The sequence below is a fragment of the Apis florea genome, unplaced genomic scaffold, assembly GCF_048593485.1.
Source record: "Apis florea isolate Af1SG1 unplaced genomic scaffold, ASM4859348v1 contig_3158_pilon, whole genome shotgun sequence".
Lineage (NCBI taxonomy): Eukaryota > Metazoa > Arthropoda > Insecta > Hymenoptera > Apidae > Apis > Apis florea.
Genome location: NW_028256713.1, coordinates 5,302,641 through 5,319,094, shown reverse-complemented (window position 1 = coordinate 5,319,094; position 16,454 = coordinate 5,302,641). Strand labels below are relative to the sequence as shown.

The 16,454-nt window shown below is 38.4% G+C and overlaps 2 protein-coding genes across 2 annotated transcripts in view; one reads left to right on the top strand and one right to left on the bottom strand.

Moving 5' to 3' along the window:
- The window catches only part of LOC100868187 (RNA-binding Fox protein 1), a 305,806-nt gene that overhangs the window by 30,239 nt on the left and 259,113 nt on the right, over positions 1-16,454 (top strand). The gene's annotated exons all lie outside the window — the stretch shown is intronic.
- Positions 1-16,454, bottom strand: part of LOC105736924 (uncharacterized) — an 89,592-nt gene that overhangs the window by 1,662 nt on the left and 71,476 nt on the right. The window contains exon 4 of the mRNA XM_086909690.1: positions 3,157-3,264. Coding sequence (XP_086765816.1) covers positions 3,157-3,264 — 108 coding nt within the window. The remainder of the gene's footprint in view (positions 1-3,156; positions 3,265-16,454) is intronic.

Below are 16,454 nucleotides of genomic sequence, written 5' to 3'. Positions count from 1 at the left end.
CATGAAACGACGAACTGCAAATCTTCGAAAAAAAAAAAAAATAATAATATCGAGTGTATGTCGAAGCGACTTTATTACACGTAGGTATGCGATACAGCAAGATTCTGAAAATATCTTCACGAACCGGTTATACACTCATTCCTCGACGAGACACTCGCTATGTTTACGATGCCGACAATTCGTTCGGTTCAGCGCCGCGGAAGTTACGTCCCCCACTTTCGACGATGAATTTCGGTTTACGCGCGCGACACATATTTCACTTGGCCTACTGGCAAAAACACGCTAACCTGGGAGCGCGAGTTCATCTCGAGATACCTTTGTTCGTCGCGCGTTCAAATTGAAACGTGCGTCGAAGTTTGAAAATGAAATCGTGCGAGAGGATGAGAGTATGAATATAGTAACAAGTAGATATTAAAATCTACTGTACGAGAACGTAATTTGTGTACGTGGGTAGAAAAAAGTAGATCAAAGTAGGATCTGTAATTGGATTTTTTTCTTTTTTTTCTATAGAACTTTCTTATTAATTTTAACGTTGAAATTAATTTTTGCAACGAAAGAGGATTCCTCGATCGCAACTTTTAACGCATAAAATAAGAAAGATCATTTCGTGGCATTATTCTGAAACAAATTTGTTCCGCGTAGCAACGTATGCTTAAAATAAAGTAAACGAGGGTTTACTTTCCATTGCTATTTTTCATGACACTCGAAACGATTTTTCAGAGTTCGTGAGCGGTCGTTGCTTGGACCGTGTTTACGAGACGCTTTCTCCTCCTCTGATGTAAAAGCGTGTGTGAGCGCGAGAGTTGCTTGTGAGAGGAATAGATAGTAGAAATGATGGGTCAGAGGATAATGGAGAATGTGTGCCCTTTATCACTCGAATAATGCCACGCTGTTGGAAAGACTGAGGGACTGGTGAAGAAAATAGATTCTTACGGTATATGATATTACTAAATCGTTAGATTATTCGAGTAAATATTTACAAAAAAAAAAAAAAAAAGAAAAAAGTAATCATTTTTATATTATACGCGTAAATCAAGTTTCAAGATTCAAGAGATCAAGCTGATTTGAAGATTTGATAAAAAGGCGTAGAATCACATCGTCAATTGTAGATTTTGACACGTAGAATTGTGCCAGCTGCGACTAATTGACGGAGTCTGAATAAAACGTGAAAAGCAATTTACAGTTAATTTTAGAATCGCAAACGAAAAGAATTATTTATCCGCCGATAAATTTAATCAACCGTATCTTTATCCGTCCGTCGATCAAATATTTACAGAGAAACTTCGTGCAAACTCTTTCGAAATGGAGCAGAATTCCGTAAGAGAAGAATAATTGTCACGAGATGTTTATGGTAAAAACCGCATAGTCAGCACGGAGCAATTTGTCGAGGAGGCAGTCCCTCGAAGGAAGAATTCTATATCTCGAGCTGACCGAACGTCTTCGCTTCGATCAACCGCCAGGATCAATCGAATCGGCCATATTGGAGCGGCAACCAACTCTTGTCTCTCGTTTGACCCCGGCAACCCCGAGATTGGCTTCGTTAAGGAAAGGCATGGCACTTGTCGATGGTTGAACGCAAAAACCGCCAACGTTCGTGTACGTACACGATGTATTTAATTAAAGTGGTCGTTGAATTCGTGCGCGCGCGCCAAGAGTGCATTAATCCGAGAGTCTCTGGGCGAAACGAGAATACACTGCGTTGTCAACGTTGAGACAATTGAGAGAAACGAAACTCTAAGGGGGAATATAATCGAGAGATTTTTTTTTTTCACGAAGAAGAAACGAGAAAGTTGGAAATTAAAATAAATCGAAGCGCTGTTTTTTTTTTTTTTTAAACATCTTTTTGAAGAATCTTGAAGATTAAATCGTAAAAATAATTCTTTGGAATTTATAAGATGATAAATTATAGAGATGGAAGATGGTGTTATTGTTGGTGTCAAGCCGAAGCGGACGATTCGTAAGGCGACTGTGTTCTTGAATATGAATCTTTGAAATTTACGCACAACCTTCCCCTCCCCGCTCCACTTCCTGTTTGGAACTCCGGCCCAGATTTACGGCAAGCTATGCAATAATATAAAGTTTCTCCATGTGCCATCGTGCAGCGAGTCATAAATCTTGTTAAAACGCGTCGAATCGTAACAATATCGCTTCGCAAACTCGACTTAACTTGTTGTAAAAATACAACCGCCACTGCTTTTAAACTTTCAACCGTTGTATACAAAATTAACAATAGCAAGCGAAGAAGTAGACAGGAATAAAAAAAGAAAACCGATATCGAATGCAATATAAATACATTTAAAGTTTTTGATCGAAAGTTAGGTTAGAATTCCTCATAACCTCAAAAAGATCCCTTCTTTTTTCTTATCGATCGTAGGTAAATTAAAATTAGCGTCGATACAATAATTTTGCTCGACTCAAAAGTTAAAGAGAAAATTAGCCACGATCGGAGATGTAATTCCAAATTTTTGGCCGACAAATGTTGTTTACACGCTCGAACAAATTCTTTCTAACCGTAGAAAGAACACACACAGTAGATTAAACCTCGGTATCTCGAATTCGCATATGGTGGATTTTCGCCGAGAATTCCGGAATCATGGTCGCGCGTTCTGCATCAGGGAGCGGGTTGCAACAACATGGCGGCGGGATTTTGAAGAGAATTCCAAGCGCACAATAGCCGCGTACCGCGTCGAATATCTCGCAAGAGGCATACACTGGTAATTGTTATCGCTTTGAAACTGGTCCGGATTCTCTATTATTAACCCGTTCGTTCGTCTTTAGCCCAGTGATGTTTCCCATTTTACGTTTTGATATAAAGGAATACACGGCCGGACAGGAATCCATAAAGCTTCGCAAACCCTCGACTAGATCACGCTTCCAAAAACGTTCTGGCGGCCATCCAACGGTTTCCTAGATTTTTGCGACTCGCCTTGCAGATCGCCAAAAATGGCCGAGTGATATTAAAAAAAAAAAGAAAAAAAAAAAAATTGAAATTTCCATTCACGAAATTCATTGAATTCATCGTATAAGATATTTTGTTCGTTTTCCTTTCTAAATGTTGAACAAATTTTATTCCGAATTGCTGGGATACGACGAAACAGATAAATAATTTGAATAACTCGATTCGATGAAAATAACTTATCAACGAAAAATTCTTACCTATAAAATTTTTCAAAACATATATAATTAATTGCCCGTCCGTCTATTTTCAACCTTGTCCTTTTTTTTTCAATTTGACGAATCCAGGAATTCCGAAGACGCGCCAATCTAAAATATTAAAATTTACCCGTTAAAAACATTGGATCGCGGAGAGGATGTTGTCGAGATCAACTCGTCGGGCCGTAAAAACCGAGGTCACCGGTTCTCATGAATAAGTAATTTCTACTCGATTCTCATCAATTCGAGAGTACGTCTCGGGAGGCACACGTCGAGCCGCAATAAAAATTCCCTTGCAGAAAAAAGAGGAGAGGGAAGGGGGAGGGGAGGAGGAGGAGGAGGAGGGAAGACCATCGCCGTCCCTGAATGAAAATTGCCATCGACATAGGGCATCCCGTAATTGAAAAACCTAATAATTTTTTCAACGGACGCGCAATATTTCTGCAGGCTGGCAGAATACAGGCCGGGGTATTTCCTCGGCCGCCGGATCGAAGCCAATATCGCCGATATATCTCGAGCAATAGAAATATTGCCACGGCATTCTGCCCGATATCCCAGGAGCGCCGGATGGAAAAACTGTTCATATTCCACGTGGTACGAACGAAGGAACATCCTGAATACCCCCCTGACAACTTACATCCTTCCAACATCATTCGATATCAGTACCCTTTTTATCGGCGGCGATCGTTCGAAATTACGAGCAAATCGGATTATCCATTAACCGAACTCACGATTTTCTTTTTTTTTTTTTTTTTCCATTATTTCGTTCGTTAAATTGATGGAAGTCGGAGAAGAGGTTCGAAATGATCCTCGAGAAACGCGAATGAAAAAATTTTTAACGTAGAAAAATGAAATTATAGAAGTGGTATTGAAGTTAATAATTTAATCATACTAATGTTAATAATCGAAACGCATTCGATGTAACCAAAATATGCCTACCACAAAACTCTCAAAATTTTACATCATCCAGCGTTTAATCCTCCTTTACATCACGCTGGCCACTCAGATTACGAATAACCCAGTTATTCACTCCAACCGATCTTCCATTAATTAAATCGCTGTCTTGCAAAGGATGAACCTCGAGGAATCGCAATTTCGAATCAAAGCGCCAACTTCTCGCGATGCAATTAATTTCCTCCGAGTTTACACCGACTCGAAGATTCGCCAGTGTGTATGTGTGTTACTACATCGTTTCTCCTTTTATCCCCCCGCGTCGACATCCCAAACTTTTCTTCGATTCTCGAGAGAGAGAGAAAAGGACCCATCCCTCTTTCGATTTACTTCGCTTCACGATGATCGATACGAATCGCCAGATCTCTTATATAGAACGAGAAACTAGCTTCTCCAACGTCGAAGTTTTCGCAGCGGGAAAGAAGGAATCGTGTTACATCACGACGATTTTTATCCAACCTTTGAAATGGTTCCATCACCTCTCCACCCCTCCTCTTCACACCCCTTTTTCCATGTCCTTCGATTACGAACTTCGCCTCTGATCACTTTTGCCCACCCAAGATTCGCCCTCTTATATAACAAGTTCAAGCAACCCTCCTCTCATCGAAGAGGAGTTGCACCACTCTTTAGAGATCGCTTTAATTCACTACTCTGATACAAGATGATACTCGAGGATGTTTCTTATTCACGCGACGATATCAGATCCCTTCGAATCTGTTGCTCGATTTAATTGCACGACGATCGAGTGAAATTATATTTTTCGTTGATAAATAGTTCTGTTGTCATTTGTGTTGTTATTACGGGATGTTATTATGTTATTTGTGTAATTTGCGAGGATTGGGAAAAGACGACAGCGAGGCGCGCGAGTTTAAACAGAACTTTGCTTTTAGTACATATCTTCGGAATGTAGGATAAAGCGATGTATTATGGTTCATTTTCCAACCCCCTCCCCCTAAGTTTACGTGTATCATGTCACTCACGGGAGAAGTTTGCCTCGTTACTAAAATCTGAAATTCATAGAGAAGTTCTATGAATTTTGGAAGACTTGCTTGACACTTACGGCCAACGCGATTTCTTAATTTAAGTTCGTTAAGCTAAATTAATTTCTTCCGTAAATACAGGCTATTGTGATATGGAAAAATATACAAGTATCTTTTTTTTTTTCATTCGATTAAATTGAGAAAGAAAAAAAAAATTGTTCGAATAAAGATAATATTATATTTTAATAATCAATAAACATGCATTAAACAATTGGAAGTTTGATTATGAAATATTCTACAAAGCTCAAGCTCAAGATATTCAATATAATTCTCTATTTAAATTTTCGAAATCAATTTTTCTCTTTATTTCTCTTTGAAACGCGAGAAATTTACTTCTAGCTTAAAAATTTATCACAATCCAGACGCGCACGATGTCGCATCTTCGTTTCGTTTATTCCCCAGCACCGAATATTTTCTCAAGACTTTCATCGAGCGCCATCAATTTTTCTTCAACTCTCTTTGAGGCTGATCCTAAGTTGAAAACCTCGAGAGTTTTCTAAACTTTCTCTATCACGCAATGTGTTACGTGTATTACAACGGGAGAGCAGACAGAATTTTTCATACGGATTTTTCCAAATCCAACGCCATATCTAAGAATTTTCTTTTCGAGTTCGATCGATTTTTCCCTTTTCCAAAGAGAGTCTTGGAACTGTAATGCTGTAAGAGGATTGAGAGACTCGCGTATATATTCGTCTCTGTCTCTCTCTCTCTCTCTCTCTCTCTCTCTCTCCTTCACGAGCAAATTAATATTCCAACAGTTTCTCAAACCTTACCGGGACCTATTTACCCCGGCGTAATACAGTTTCCACTTTCTTGTGCTCGATTTTCCACTCGACAGATATCAGTTATCGTCTCTCTTCGTCCAGACGGTTAACCCCATATTGTTGTTCAGTGAGAAAAATAACGCATAATAATATTCCCCTTTGATAGAATTCATTTTGTCATTCTCGAGCAAGAAAATAGAAACTTGTAAAAGATTAAATAAATTTTAATCTTTATATATTTAAATCACAATGGTGGATCGTCGCGCAATGACACTTGAGATTTTTTTCACGTAAAATGCACGGGAAGAAAATAAAAATTTGGTCATCAAAACCGAGTCAGAAAATAGAGGGAAACATGCCGTTCAAGTTGCTTTTTGTTTTATCCTGATATCTCGATCGGTTGCCGAGTTATAAGGGTTCAAAGCGTCTATAATATTAAGAAGAGATTATGAATGGATCCGCGACCTAGTGACCTATATTTCTTCCTGGAAATGCGTACTACGTTTTTCCAAGAATCGCGTCTGTCGCTCGTCTGCAGTTTGGGATAGGTCAGCGAGACTAGGCGCGAGCGAGAGATCCGAGTAAGCGATAAGGATGGAGATATTAAACGATCAAAAAATTACCCTTTCCTTTACACGACGATATCTCGGGAACCGGAAGTCGTATCGAGATAAATAAAAATGCGTTTTAAAGGGGAAGATTCTGCGCTTCCAACGATCGTTCATTCGTCGATTAAAAATTATTATCTTCGAAGTTACAGCCGGTCAAAGTTTTCCTAATTTTAATAGGGTTTAAGGTAAACGATCTCATCGTCTTTTCTTTACACGATGATATCTCGGGAACCGGAAGTCGTATCGAGATGAACCAAAGAATATTTTAAAGGGTAAGATTACGCGTTTCTAATGATCCTTCGTCCTTTGAACAATCGGAGTTATCTTTAGAGTTATAGCGATTCAAAGTTTTCCTAATTTCAATACGGTTTAATCGGTGTTACACTTACTTATAGCTATTTTATTACGTTGAAGATTATACATTTTTCTTCGACGTAACCACCGCATGTTTCCAACCGTAGAAATGAAATATCTTCGATCGGTTGAAAGGGTTTTTAATCCCGTGTTATCGCGACCGATAAGATCTACGTTACAGGAAATGACTGATCGCCACATCGTCCTCGACGGCTCGTTTTCGGCCTAGTAATCTTTTGATTAATTTCAGCCTTAAACTTCTTATTGATCGTGCTTCCTCGACTCAAGAACTATTCGGCGCACGATTTTTTTTTTTTTTTTTTTTTAAGACAACCAAAATACATTTCTTCCATCTTGCCCGTTATTCATCTTCGGAATAATAAATTTTATAGGCAACGTCTTCGAATCGCGCAGCTCGCTTTTTTTTATCTATCGATCGTTTGTTTTATGTGGTGACAGTAGAGTTCAACCGATGTCCGCGAAGAAGCGATTTAATGATTATGGCTAGCCGTTAACGGACAGATCCGAGAGAGATTTTCGATTTTCACGCGCTGTAAATCTCTTTCCCCGCTGAATTTATGTCCCGAAAAGTGGGAAATTGCAGTCGTCGTAATAAAAACGTGCATGTCAAGGATTAATGCGGTTCTGTCGAATTTATACCCGTCTTATCTCGATTGAATTTACAAAAAAGAAAAAAGAAAAAAAGCTAATACCACGAGCTAAAGTAAAGTAAGTTCGTACCATAAATTACTTATTAGACGTGCATAAAAAGAATTTCAACAAAACCTTCCTCTTTTAGGATTATGATTAGAGGATGACGAAGATTCTCGAAAAAAGGGAGGGAAAAAAAAGTCCACCTCTCGAAGGTTCCTCTTCTTTTCGAGGAGACATCGACCCGATATTATTCCTTTTTAGAAAGGACACCTCCTTTCACAGCCGGCCCGAGAATATTCACCAACTCCTCAGCAAATTTTTCCTCCCAAGCTGTGTCATATAGTCGCCACAAGATACGCGGAATAAAGAGGCGGGGTGTGGGGGGAAGAGAGAAGTCGAAAGCGGCGCCCAGAGGTCGTATAGCCCGATTCATACGGTCCTGGCCAGTCTATACGCATCGCGTGCACCGAGCATAATGCAGCTTGACGATGTCTGAGAGCACAGAGCACGCCTCTATTCCCTCTCGACAGAAATAGCTTTGTGCACTCCCTTAACCACCCCCGCCGTCTTCCGTTTTCGCTCCATCTCTCTCTCTCTCTTTCTCTCTCCGTCGACCATCGTCTGAGCTGAAACTTGTGTCAGCGTCCGCCTCGCGCGCTGAAACAGCGCGGCCTGATTCGCCTGTTAATTCACTCGAGAGGTTAATATCGAGCCGGTGGCGAAACTGGCGAAGTGCGTTTCGGTGTACGCGGATCAGAACGGCCGCTGCTTTTTGCAACCCCTTTTCCTTTTCCGTTCCACGATTTTTTTCTTTTTTTTCGAGCAATTCTCAGCAACGTTGGGGAGCAACGAGGAGAGGGATTGGAAGAAGTGAAGGCTCGCGTCACGATGAGAAATTTTGTTTAAATCGTCAGGTTCTTCGATTGATAAAAATTGTGCATGTGAAAAAAATTACTTCTGAAAGTTGATGATAGAAATTAACTTTTGTATTGTTAAACATTATAAAGGACTTATCTCCATTCTTTTTTTTGAATCGAGAGTTTTGTTGTGATCTTGTCTTAAATCGATCTACGTAATTTCGTGTTGTTTTGAGAAATGATGGCTTCGTTTCGATATTTTATCCATCTATTTTTGAGCGTGCCCTGTATGTAAGCAGAAAATCGATCGGAATTGTCGGAATTATCGTTTCGAAATCAGACACGTTATTATATGACATACATTTTCGTGGACCAATTGATATTAAAGAGGATTAAACGATGATATATTATTCACGATCGATGAACCGACAAAAAGCTAAATTCCTCACAAATCCTCTTTTCGATAAATCTGTACATCATTTGAACTTTTAAAGTGCTTTTAACGTTGTTCGTGCTCTAAAAGATTTTTGATAAAAAAAAAAAAAAAATTATATTACACATTTTCAATAGCCCCATTTTTTTTTTTTTTTTTTTTTTTTTACTATTAATGGATAAAATTCCTTGTCAAATTTTCATTCCTTCACCCCGTAATAATAAGTTAAATCAACAACATGGGGGAAAAGAAAAGAATCACACAGATAAATATAAAGTACAGTATGCCTTGAAAGTGTCATCTAGTATCGCCAAATCCACTCAAATTCGAGATCTTTTCAATCAAATCAAAAAAAAGTGTGTAAATTCCCCTTTAGAAGAAGAAGATTGATACTAACATTAACCGAATATAAAATAGTTCAGAACACGTTTTACTTCAATCAATTCAAATGCTCAATAATACACATTTTACATTTACATTAATTCCTATTGATCTTATTATTATCGAAAACCAAGTTGCACGAGAATAATAATCCATTCTACTTTGGGAAGAAACACCTTGGTGCAGGACAAGGAGGAGCAGAAAAACGGATACAAAACTGTTACAACATTTCGGTCAGTCTAATTAATCTAACGGGAAAATTAGTGGCGGAGAGAAGAGAGAGGGAGGGGGGGAAAAAAAAAGCGAGAGAACGAAAACGAAAAGTCGAGAGGGGAAAAGTTTCGTTTACGTGTGCACGCGTGGGTGGGCATCTTTTCTGGTCGCGAGGGGTCGAGCGAGGGTGTGCAAAAACGAGACGTTAAAATGGGGAAAACTTTCGGGTTGCCGGAAAATCGTGATTATTTTTCGTTGCTTCCGACTCCCGCGGAAAGCAAATTTTCCCCTTTTCTCCATTACTGAAATCAACAACAATGCGCCGAATCACCGTACAAGATTAATTGTAATTAACGGTAGACCTCGTTTTCCCTCCCCTCCAAAAAAAATTCACGACAATGCGATTTTTATAAAATCGGGTATTAAGAGGAAACCCTGTTATCTCCCTTTCCTTTCGAGATTTATTAAAATTTAATACAATGGAATACAGAATTCAAGTTGGTTAAGTGGAAAAAAGTACTTTCCATCTTTCCATCTAATCTTGTCAGAAATTGAAAAAACTTACAATGAATCAGTATGCGAAAGTTCTGACTTTTACGTAAAAATTATTAACGCGAGACATTAATTAATAATCAAAATTGTAGGAAAAAATAAATGTTGAATACATTAAGTTTAATATAATAAATTAGTAACGGTTCTAACGTCAAAAAATTTCCAAATATCTCAAAATTACACGATTCAAAAGTTTCGATAAAATTTCTTCGATAAAACTCTTTCGATCTTCTCAAATTCCACACACGGATTCTCAATTCCTCGTTCCACAACAATTTCTACGCATTTTCAGAACGCGAGCGGATACACGCAGATTTCGCGTGATCGATATAATCGTATCAACGTCTAAGTAGTCCATTACAAGCGCCACAATTTGCGTCACCGGTGTCTCGGTGAAGATTTTACGTTCACTTCGAAACGATCCTGCTGACCCAATTAATCGAGCTGAAATGCCGTCACCGGTGAAATTTCACCGAACTGTCAAGTGGTGAACGCGTATACGCCCGTCCCTGATTCTCTCTACGTTTGTGACTGGCAGCAGCGTACGGGGATATACCTCGAAATTCGTGTACCGAGATTCTGGGTTTAATATTTTTTTCAACGAATCGAGCAACCTTAACCTTTTCACACCGCGATAAATATTTTACGTACCCGCCACGTAATGAAACTTTGAAACTGAAACGATCGTGTCGAGCTAAGATTAAGTTAAGACTAAGTCGAGTAAATGTTTTCGATCGAATTTGGAATCGTAGCATTGGTTTTCGATAAATATTTTGCACAGATACGCGGTGAAACTTTAACTTTTTGAAACTCGTGAAATTTAGATAAGGAATGATTTGTAACAATTTTGTGTCGATGATAATCATCAGATGTTTTATGAAAATTTGAACAGAAGAAAATTTATAAAACGCTACTCGTTTTCGAAGAGAATAGAATCTGAAAAATAGAATTTAACGAACAGAAAAGTTTCTCTCCCTCTTTCCTACCCTTTCTATCTCGATCCTTTGAAGTTTAATTTTTTTCAACTGCGCCGAAGCAAAAATTCCTTCCTTTTCTTCTTATCTCTTTTCGATGGAACTAGCTAGAACGAAATTTACACTCGATATCTACACGAGCCATTTCGAGAACACTTTGCCCGATATCAAACGTTCGTACGCCTCGAGTTACAATGGCGAACGAATTGATCCATTCGCGATTCGGTGTGTCGTGCGAAACTCGACGCAATCGTATTTAACGTCGTCGAGGTGCACGTGTTACGCCTTGTATATCCCTCCTCGGCTTTGAATATTTGATAGCTCGAAATGCACAGCTTTAAGGGGACATTGCTTTAGATTTTTTCCAGCCGCTATCGCAAAAAAGGTCTTCGTAAAATTGTAACCCGCTCCCGAGAATTTTAATCTTTCAACGGGTAGAGTTTCGTGATTTCGTTTTTTACATCCTCGCTCTCCTCGTTTCTCCGTGTTTGGAATTTCGTACGATTATCCTCTCTTTTTCGAAACTTCTTTTCGCGCCTCTCGTCGAAAGAATTGACGAGACTATTTAAATAATTAACTTGGAATTTCGTTTTTTTTTTTTTTTTTTTTTTTTTAGAAGTTTGACGCATTGTTTTCAAGGCATTGTGAAAATTATTAATGTTTCTCAATGTTCGTGATAATTAACGACGAAGAGAAAAGGAAAATGGAGAATTAAATTACAGAGAATGATTTAATTTTCTTTATCGATTTCTAAGTTCACTTATTTCTTCCAATTAATTAAATTAAAATCTTAAAGTGCAATAATAACGAGAAACTTTTTCTTCCCTCTTATTGTTACATACTTGGAATTATAGAAATGATTAATTTACCTATAACGAAATAACGTACACGCTCAAGCAAATATTTGGATTTCATCTTGATTTCAAAACAGCTTGTTGTTCCCAGCAACAAGTACACGGTCGAAGAAACATTTGCTTTTGTAACTTTTATTACGGGCTAAGAGAAACTGGAAAGAACTTGGAGAAACGTGTAGTAATAACTTACAAGTAACTTTTTCAAGAGAGACGCGAGACAACATCAAAAAAATCTTTCCTCGTCGAAGAGAATATATATAAGTTCAACGATCTAATTTCCTAATCAAAAATACAAAATCATTCGGATAACTAAATTCTTAATTAAGAAAATGTAGAAAAAAGTATAAAATATACTAAAGAAACTCTTATAATCTTTGCATTAACAGTATTCCACTAGCAGTAACAACTTATAAACAACTTTTTCAAGAAATATGAAACAACGTCGAAGAGAGTTTCGTTTACTTAACCAGCATCAAAAAGTACAAAATCTCGTCTTTCCTCTTCAAGACAATGACCACTGCACCAAGAAAATATTTATTCTTTCCATTACCAAAAAAATCTGAAGAGAAAAAGCAACGAGAAAATGCTTTATCTTCCATTAACCAGCATCGAAAATCCTCGTTTCTCTCGAGGACATTGACTGCGCCAAGAAGTGAATATTTTGGCCCAAAGAAATATTTATTCTTGTAATTTCTTCAGTAACTTTTTCGAGAAAAAGCTTCATTTCTCGCTAACCAGCATCGAAAATACAAAATCGTCCAAATTTAATCGATATATAATCTCCTCGTTCCTCTTTCGAAGGCATTGATTGCAGCAAGAAACGGATATCTTGCAACAAAGAAATATTTATTCTTGTAATTTCTCCAAAAAAAGCTTTATTCCTCATTAAGAAGTCATATCTCGTACCAAAAAGTAATATTTATTCTTGTAACTTCCATTACCAAATAATCTTAAAAGAACATGGAAAAGCAACGAGAAAAAGCTTCATCTACTGCTGCTAATCAGAATCGAAAATACAAAATTCTCCAGACTTAATCAATATAGAATTTCCTCGTTTCTCTTGAGGACACTGAATCAAGAATAAAGAAATGTTTATTTTTGTAACCTTTTTCCAGAAAAAGCTTCATTTCTCGCTAACCAGCATCGAAAATCCTCCAGACTTAATATAGAATCTTTTCTCGAGGACATTCACTTATTCTTGTAAGTTTCATCTCTTGCCAACAGCATCGAAAATACGAAAATCGTGCACACTTGAAAATACATGTGATCTCATTGTTCCTTTTCAGAATGTATCGATACCAATTCTTCTCTTCCAAACCGTTCGTTGCTTCGTCGCGTTTACAATCTGCGACGATCTTTCACGCTAATTCCCCTCGCTATCTTTTTATCAGATGCGCCATAAAGCTTCGTCCGGCTTCGTTGTAAATTAGCCAACGCGACATCTGCGAATTTTTATTTCGCGCCTCTTAATCGGATTTCCAAAGCGTTACGCGTGCTTCAACCACCTGATCCAGCGGAGAAAAAATTCCTCACGAGCCCCCTAACTAATTATCTTTGGATAATTAGAACGGATGGAACTCGACGCGATCGTGTCGACGTTTTCGTCACCGAGTTTCTTCGCCGAGCGAAACCTTGGCCGAGCTTGTTTCTTTCTTTCTTTTTTTTTTTTTTTGGAAAAAAAATGGATGTTTCATTCGCAGAGGGATTTAAAAGAGATCGATGAGCTCGTACTGTGGATTATATCGTATAATTAATACTCGTGGAGGCTAATTAGAGGAAAAGATTTACGTTTGATGTTCTTAAACAAGCTGTTTAATCCTCTTATCGGGGAGATTTGTTTTCTCCGTTTCGGATATAAGCTTGTCTTGCTGCCTGGATTCACAATTTATGCTGTTGATGTTTATGCGATTTATATAATTAATTTATAATTAATTTGTGCGATTTGTTCGCCTCGAGTGAGTAAATTTTTAAAACGACTTAATCGCGCCAAGTGAAAAAAAGAAATTATCGAAGAGCGTTACTTTTCCTTTCTGCTCCGTTTTATATATATCTATACAAGTTAATGAATAGGTTTTTCTTTTTTAAACGTTACGCGAGATCATGAAAGTATGAGATAATTATGGCTCATAAATCTCGCGTCCATTATAATTTATTCTCCTCGACGTTATTTTCTGTATTTTCCTTGTATCATTCACCGAATGCAATAACTCGTAGAGAGGACATTCAAGTATGTCCACAATCTCGAGCGGCTATGAATCCTTCGTCCACGCTATAATCTCGGTCCACGCGTGAGTGGCTATGCATCTTTCATATCTTTAATACACGTGGACCAAGGGACATTTATCTTTACTCCATCGGCGAAAACTTAATCTTTACTCTTTCAGGAAACGACTTATTTATTCCAACGCGGATAATGGAAAAGAAAGAAACATCAAAGATCAAACATCGTGATGATACATCCGTACGAAATATTCCCGATTTGCTGCGACAGATATTTTTAATATTAATCAGTTTCAGAAATATTCTCACCATTCCTGAAAATATTTTATTTGCTTAAAACTGCGTCTAATTTTTAGCGATTACAATTTAAATAATACAAAAAAATTTGATAAACTTATCCTGCCTTATATGTTATTGTAAAAGATGCTTTTATATAATTTTCACAATCAGATGTATAAAATCAACGAGGTTATTCTTCCAGTCGAACCCGATCGAATTTATTATTAGTTAAATGATCGATCGAGTCGTCGATTTGTAACAAATGCCAATTTTTTAACAAAATTTTGCAAATTAGAGATTTCACTGTGCGTGAATAACGGGCAAGTTTTCCAAAATCGGTAAGGATTTGTCATCGTTGTCGGCGATTAGAATCGGTCGAGTATTCGATTCCCAAAAGGGAAGGGAACGATTGGAATCTCGAGGTCGAAACTCGAGGATTAACGACGGCCCCCTTTTCTGCAAACGTTCCTCCTTCTTCCTCCACTTTTTCTTCTTCTTCCCGGAGATTCGATTTGGCCCGTGGCATTGTTCTCCTATCGGATCCCCAAGAACAAAAGGGGATGATGCGCGTTTGCTTTAAACGCTCGAAAACACGAACATCGATGCATCGATGCACCTTCGATTCGTCGAGGATAATTCGTTCCATGGAGAATTTTTATCAAAGAGGGGAAATGGATCGGGCCGAGGATTCCGAGAAGATAATCCGAGGAGATTTTTAGAGAAGGAAAGAAGCGGAAGTTGAAATATCGGCACACCGTTGATCGAGAAGTGGAAATCCTTGTAACGGAAAGATAAAACGGGAGACGAGAAATTTATCCTCCATCGTGATAAATTACCGCGTTTAAGCCAAAAATATAAGTACTCCTTTATCATTTCGGATTTATATTTCGTTCTAATAATTGGATCATACTCTTAACCCTCGAATCTCGAAGATTTAATTTCACTTATCATAATATTTTCATCGTTTCAAACACGTGGCTGTATAACATATTGACACAAATAACAGAAAAAGAAAGAACTCATAATTTAATTCCAATACAAATTTTTCTCAAAACCATGAAATAAATAAACTTAAACTTCCACGTAGCTGTACAACGAATTTATCACCTTTCGATTTATCACTTTTTAATTTTTCCCCGACTCTTAACTTCCGAATCTCGAAGATTTAATCTCACTTATCATAATATTTTCATCAAACACATAGCTGTACAACATATTGACAGAAAGAACAGAAAAAAAAAAAAATTATAATTTACTTCCAATAAAAATTTTTCTCAAAACCATGAAATAAATCCTTAAACTTCGAACGGATCAACAAATCCGGATCGCCTTCCCTCCACCACCAATCCCAACCCACTCTTCTGAAAATTTCCGTGGCAATCACCCCGAGAAAGAGAGAGAGAGAGAGAGAGAGAGACTCGTTAATTTCTCGTGGACCAAGTTTAAACATAATCACGGGCCTCGGATTTTCCGCGGAGGATCCACCCTCCCTTTGATCTTCGGGGGTAGGAGGCTTCTCGTACGAATCTCGCCCGAGGACGACGAGATCGTGGAAGGAAAAATCCGCGAAACCGTTACCAAAGACGTCCTCTCTGAAGGGGGGGCTCCATTAACCTTGTGCAAGGGCTAAACGGAGGGGGAGAATAAACAGACACGGAAGGGAGGGGAGAGGAAGAGGGTTGAAAAGGGCGGAACGATGCGAGAGGGCCGGTTGTCGAGCGAATGGCGCGTCTGGATATCGATCCTGGCTTCCGGAACGTTGCTGCACCATCGTGTACACCCAAGCTTTCTAACCCTTTGCCCGCACGCGGCTGGGCGTACGTGTGTCTGAAAGGTGCTCTCAGGTGAACGAGCAGGAGGAAGTACGTGTCGTGGCAGGTGCGTGCGTGCGATTTGAAACGTTTTCGACGACGCGTGGAAAAAGGTCGTGGATTTTTGAGTGAAGAGTATGGATGTGGAGGGTATGGAAAAAGGATTTGGAGAGAGAGAGAGAGAGAGAGAGAGAGAGAGAGAGAGAGAGAGAGAGAGAGAGAGAGAGAAAGAAGTCAAAGGATTTTGAGAATAATGGTTGCCGATGTTGTAAGATGTAAGCGTAGATTTTGGGAGGATAGAAAAAATAATTTTACGAGTGTATAATTTTATATTTTGTTGATAAGGGGTATGG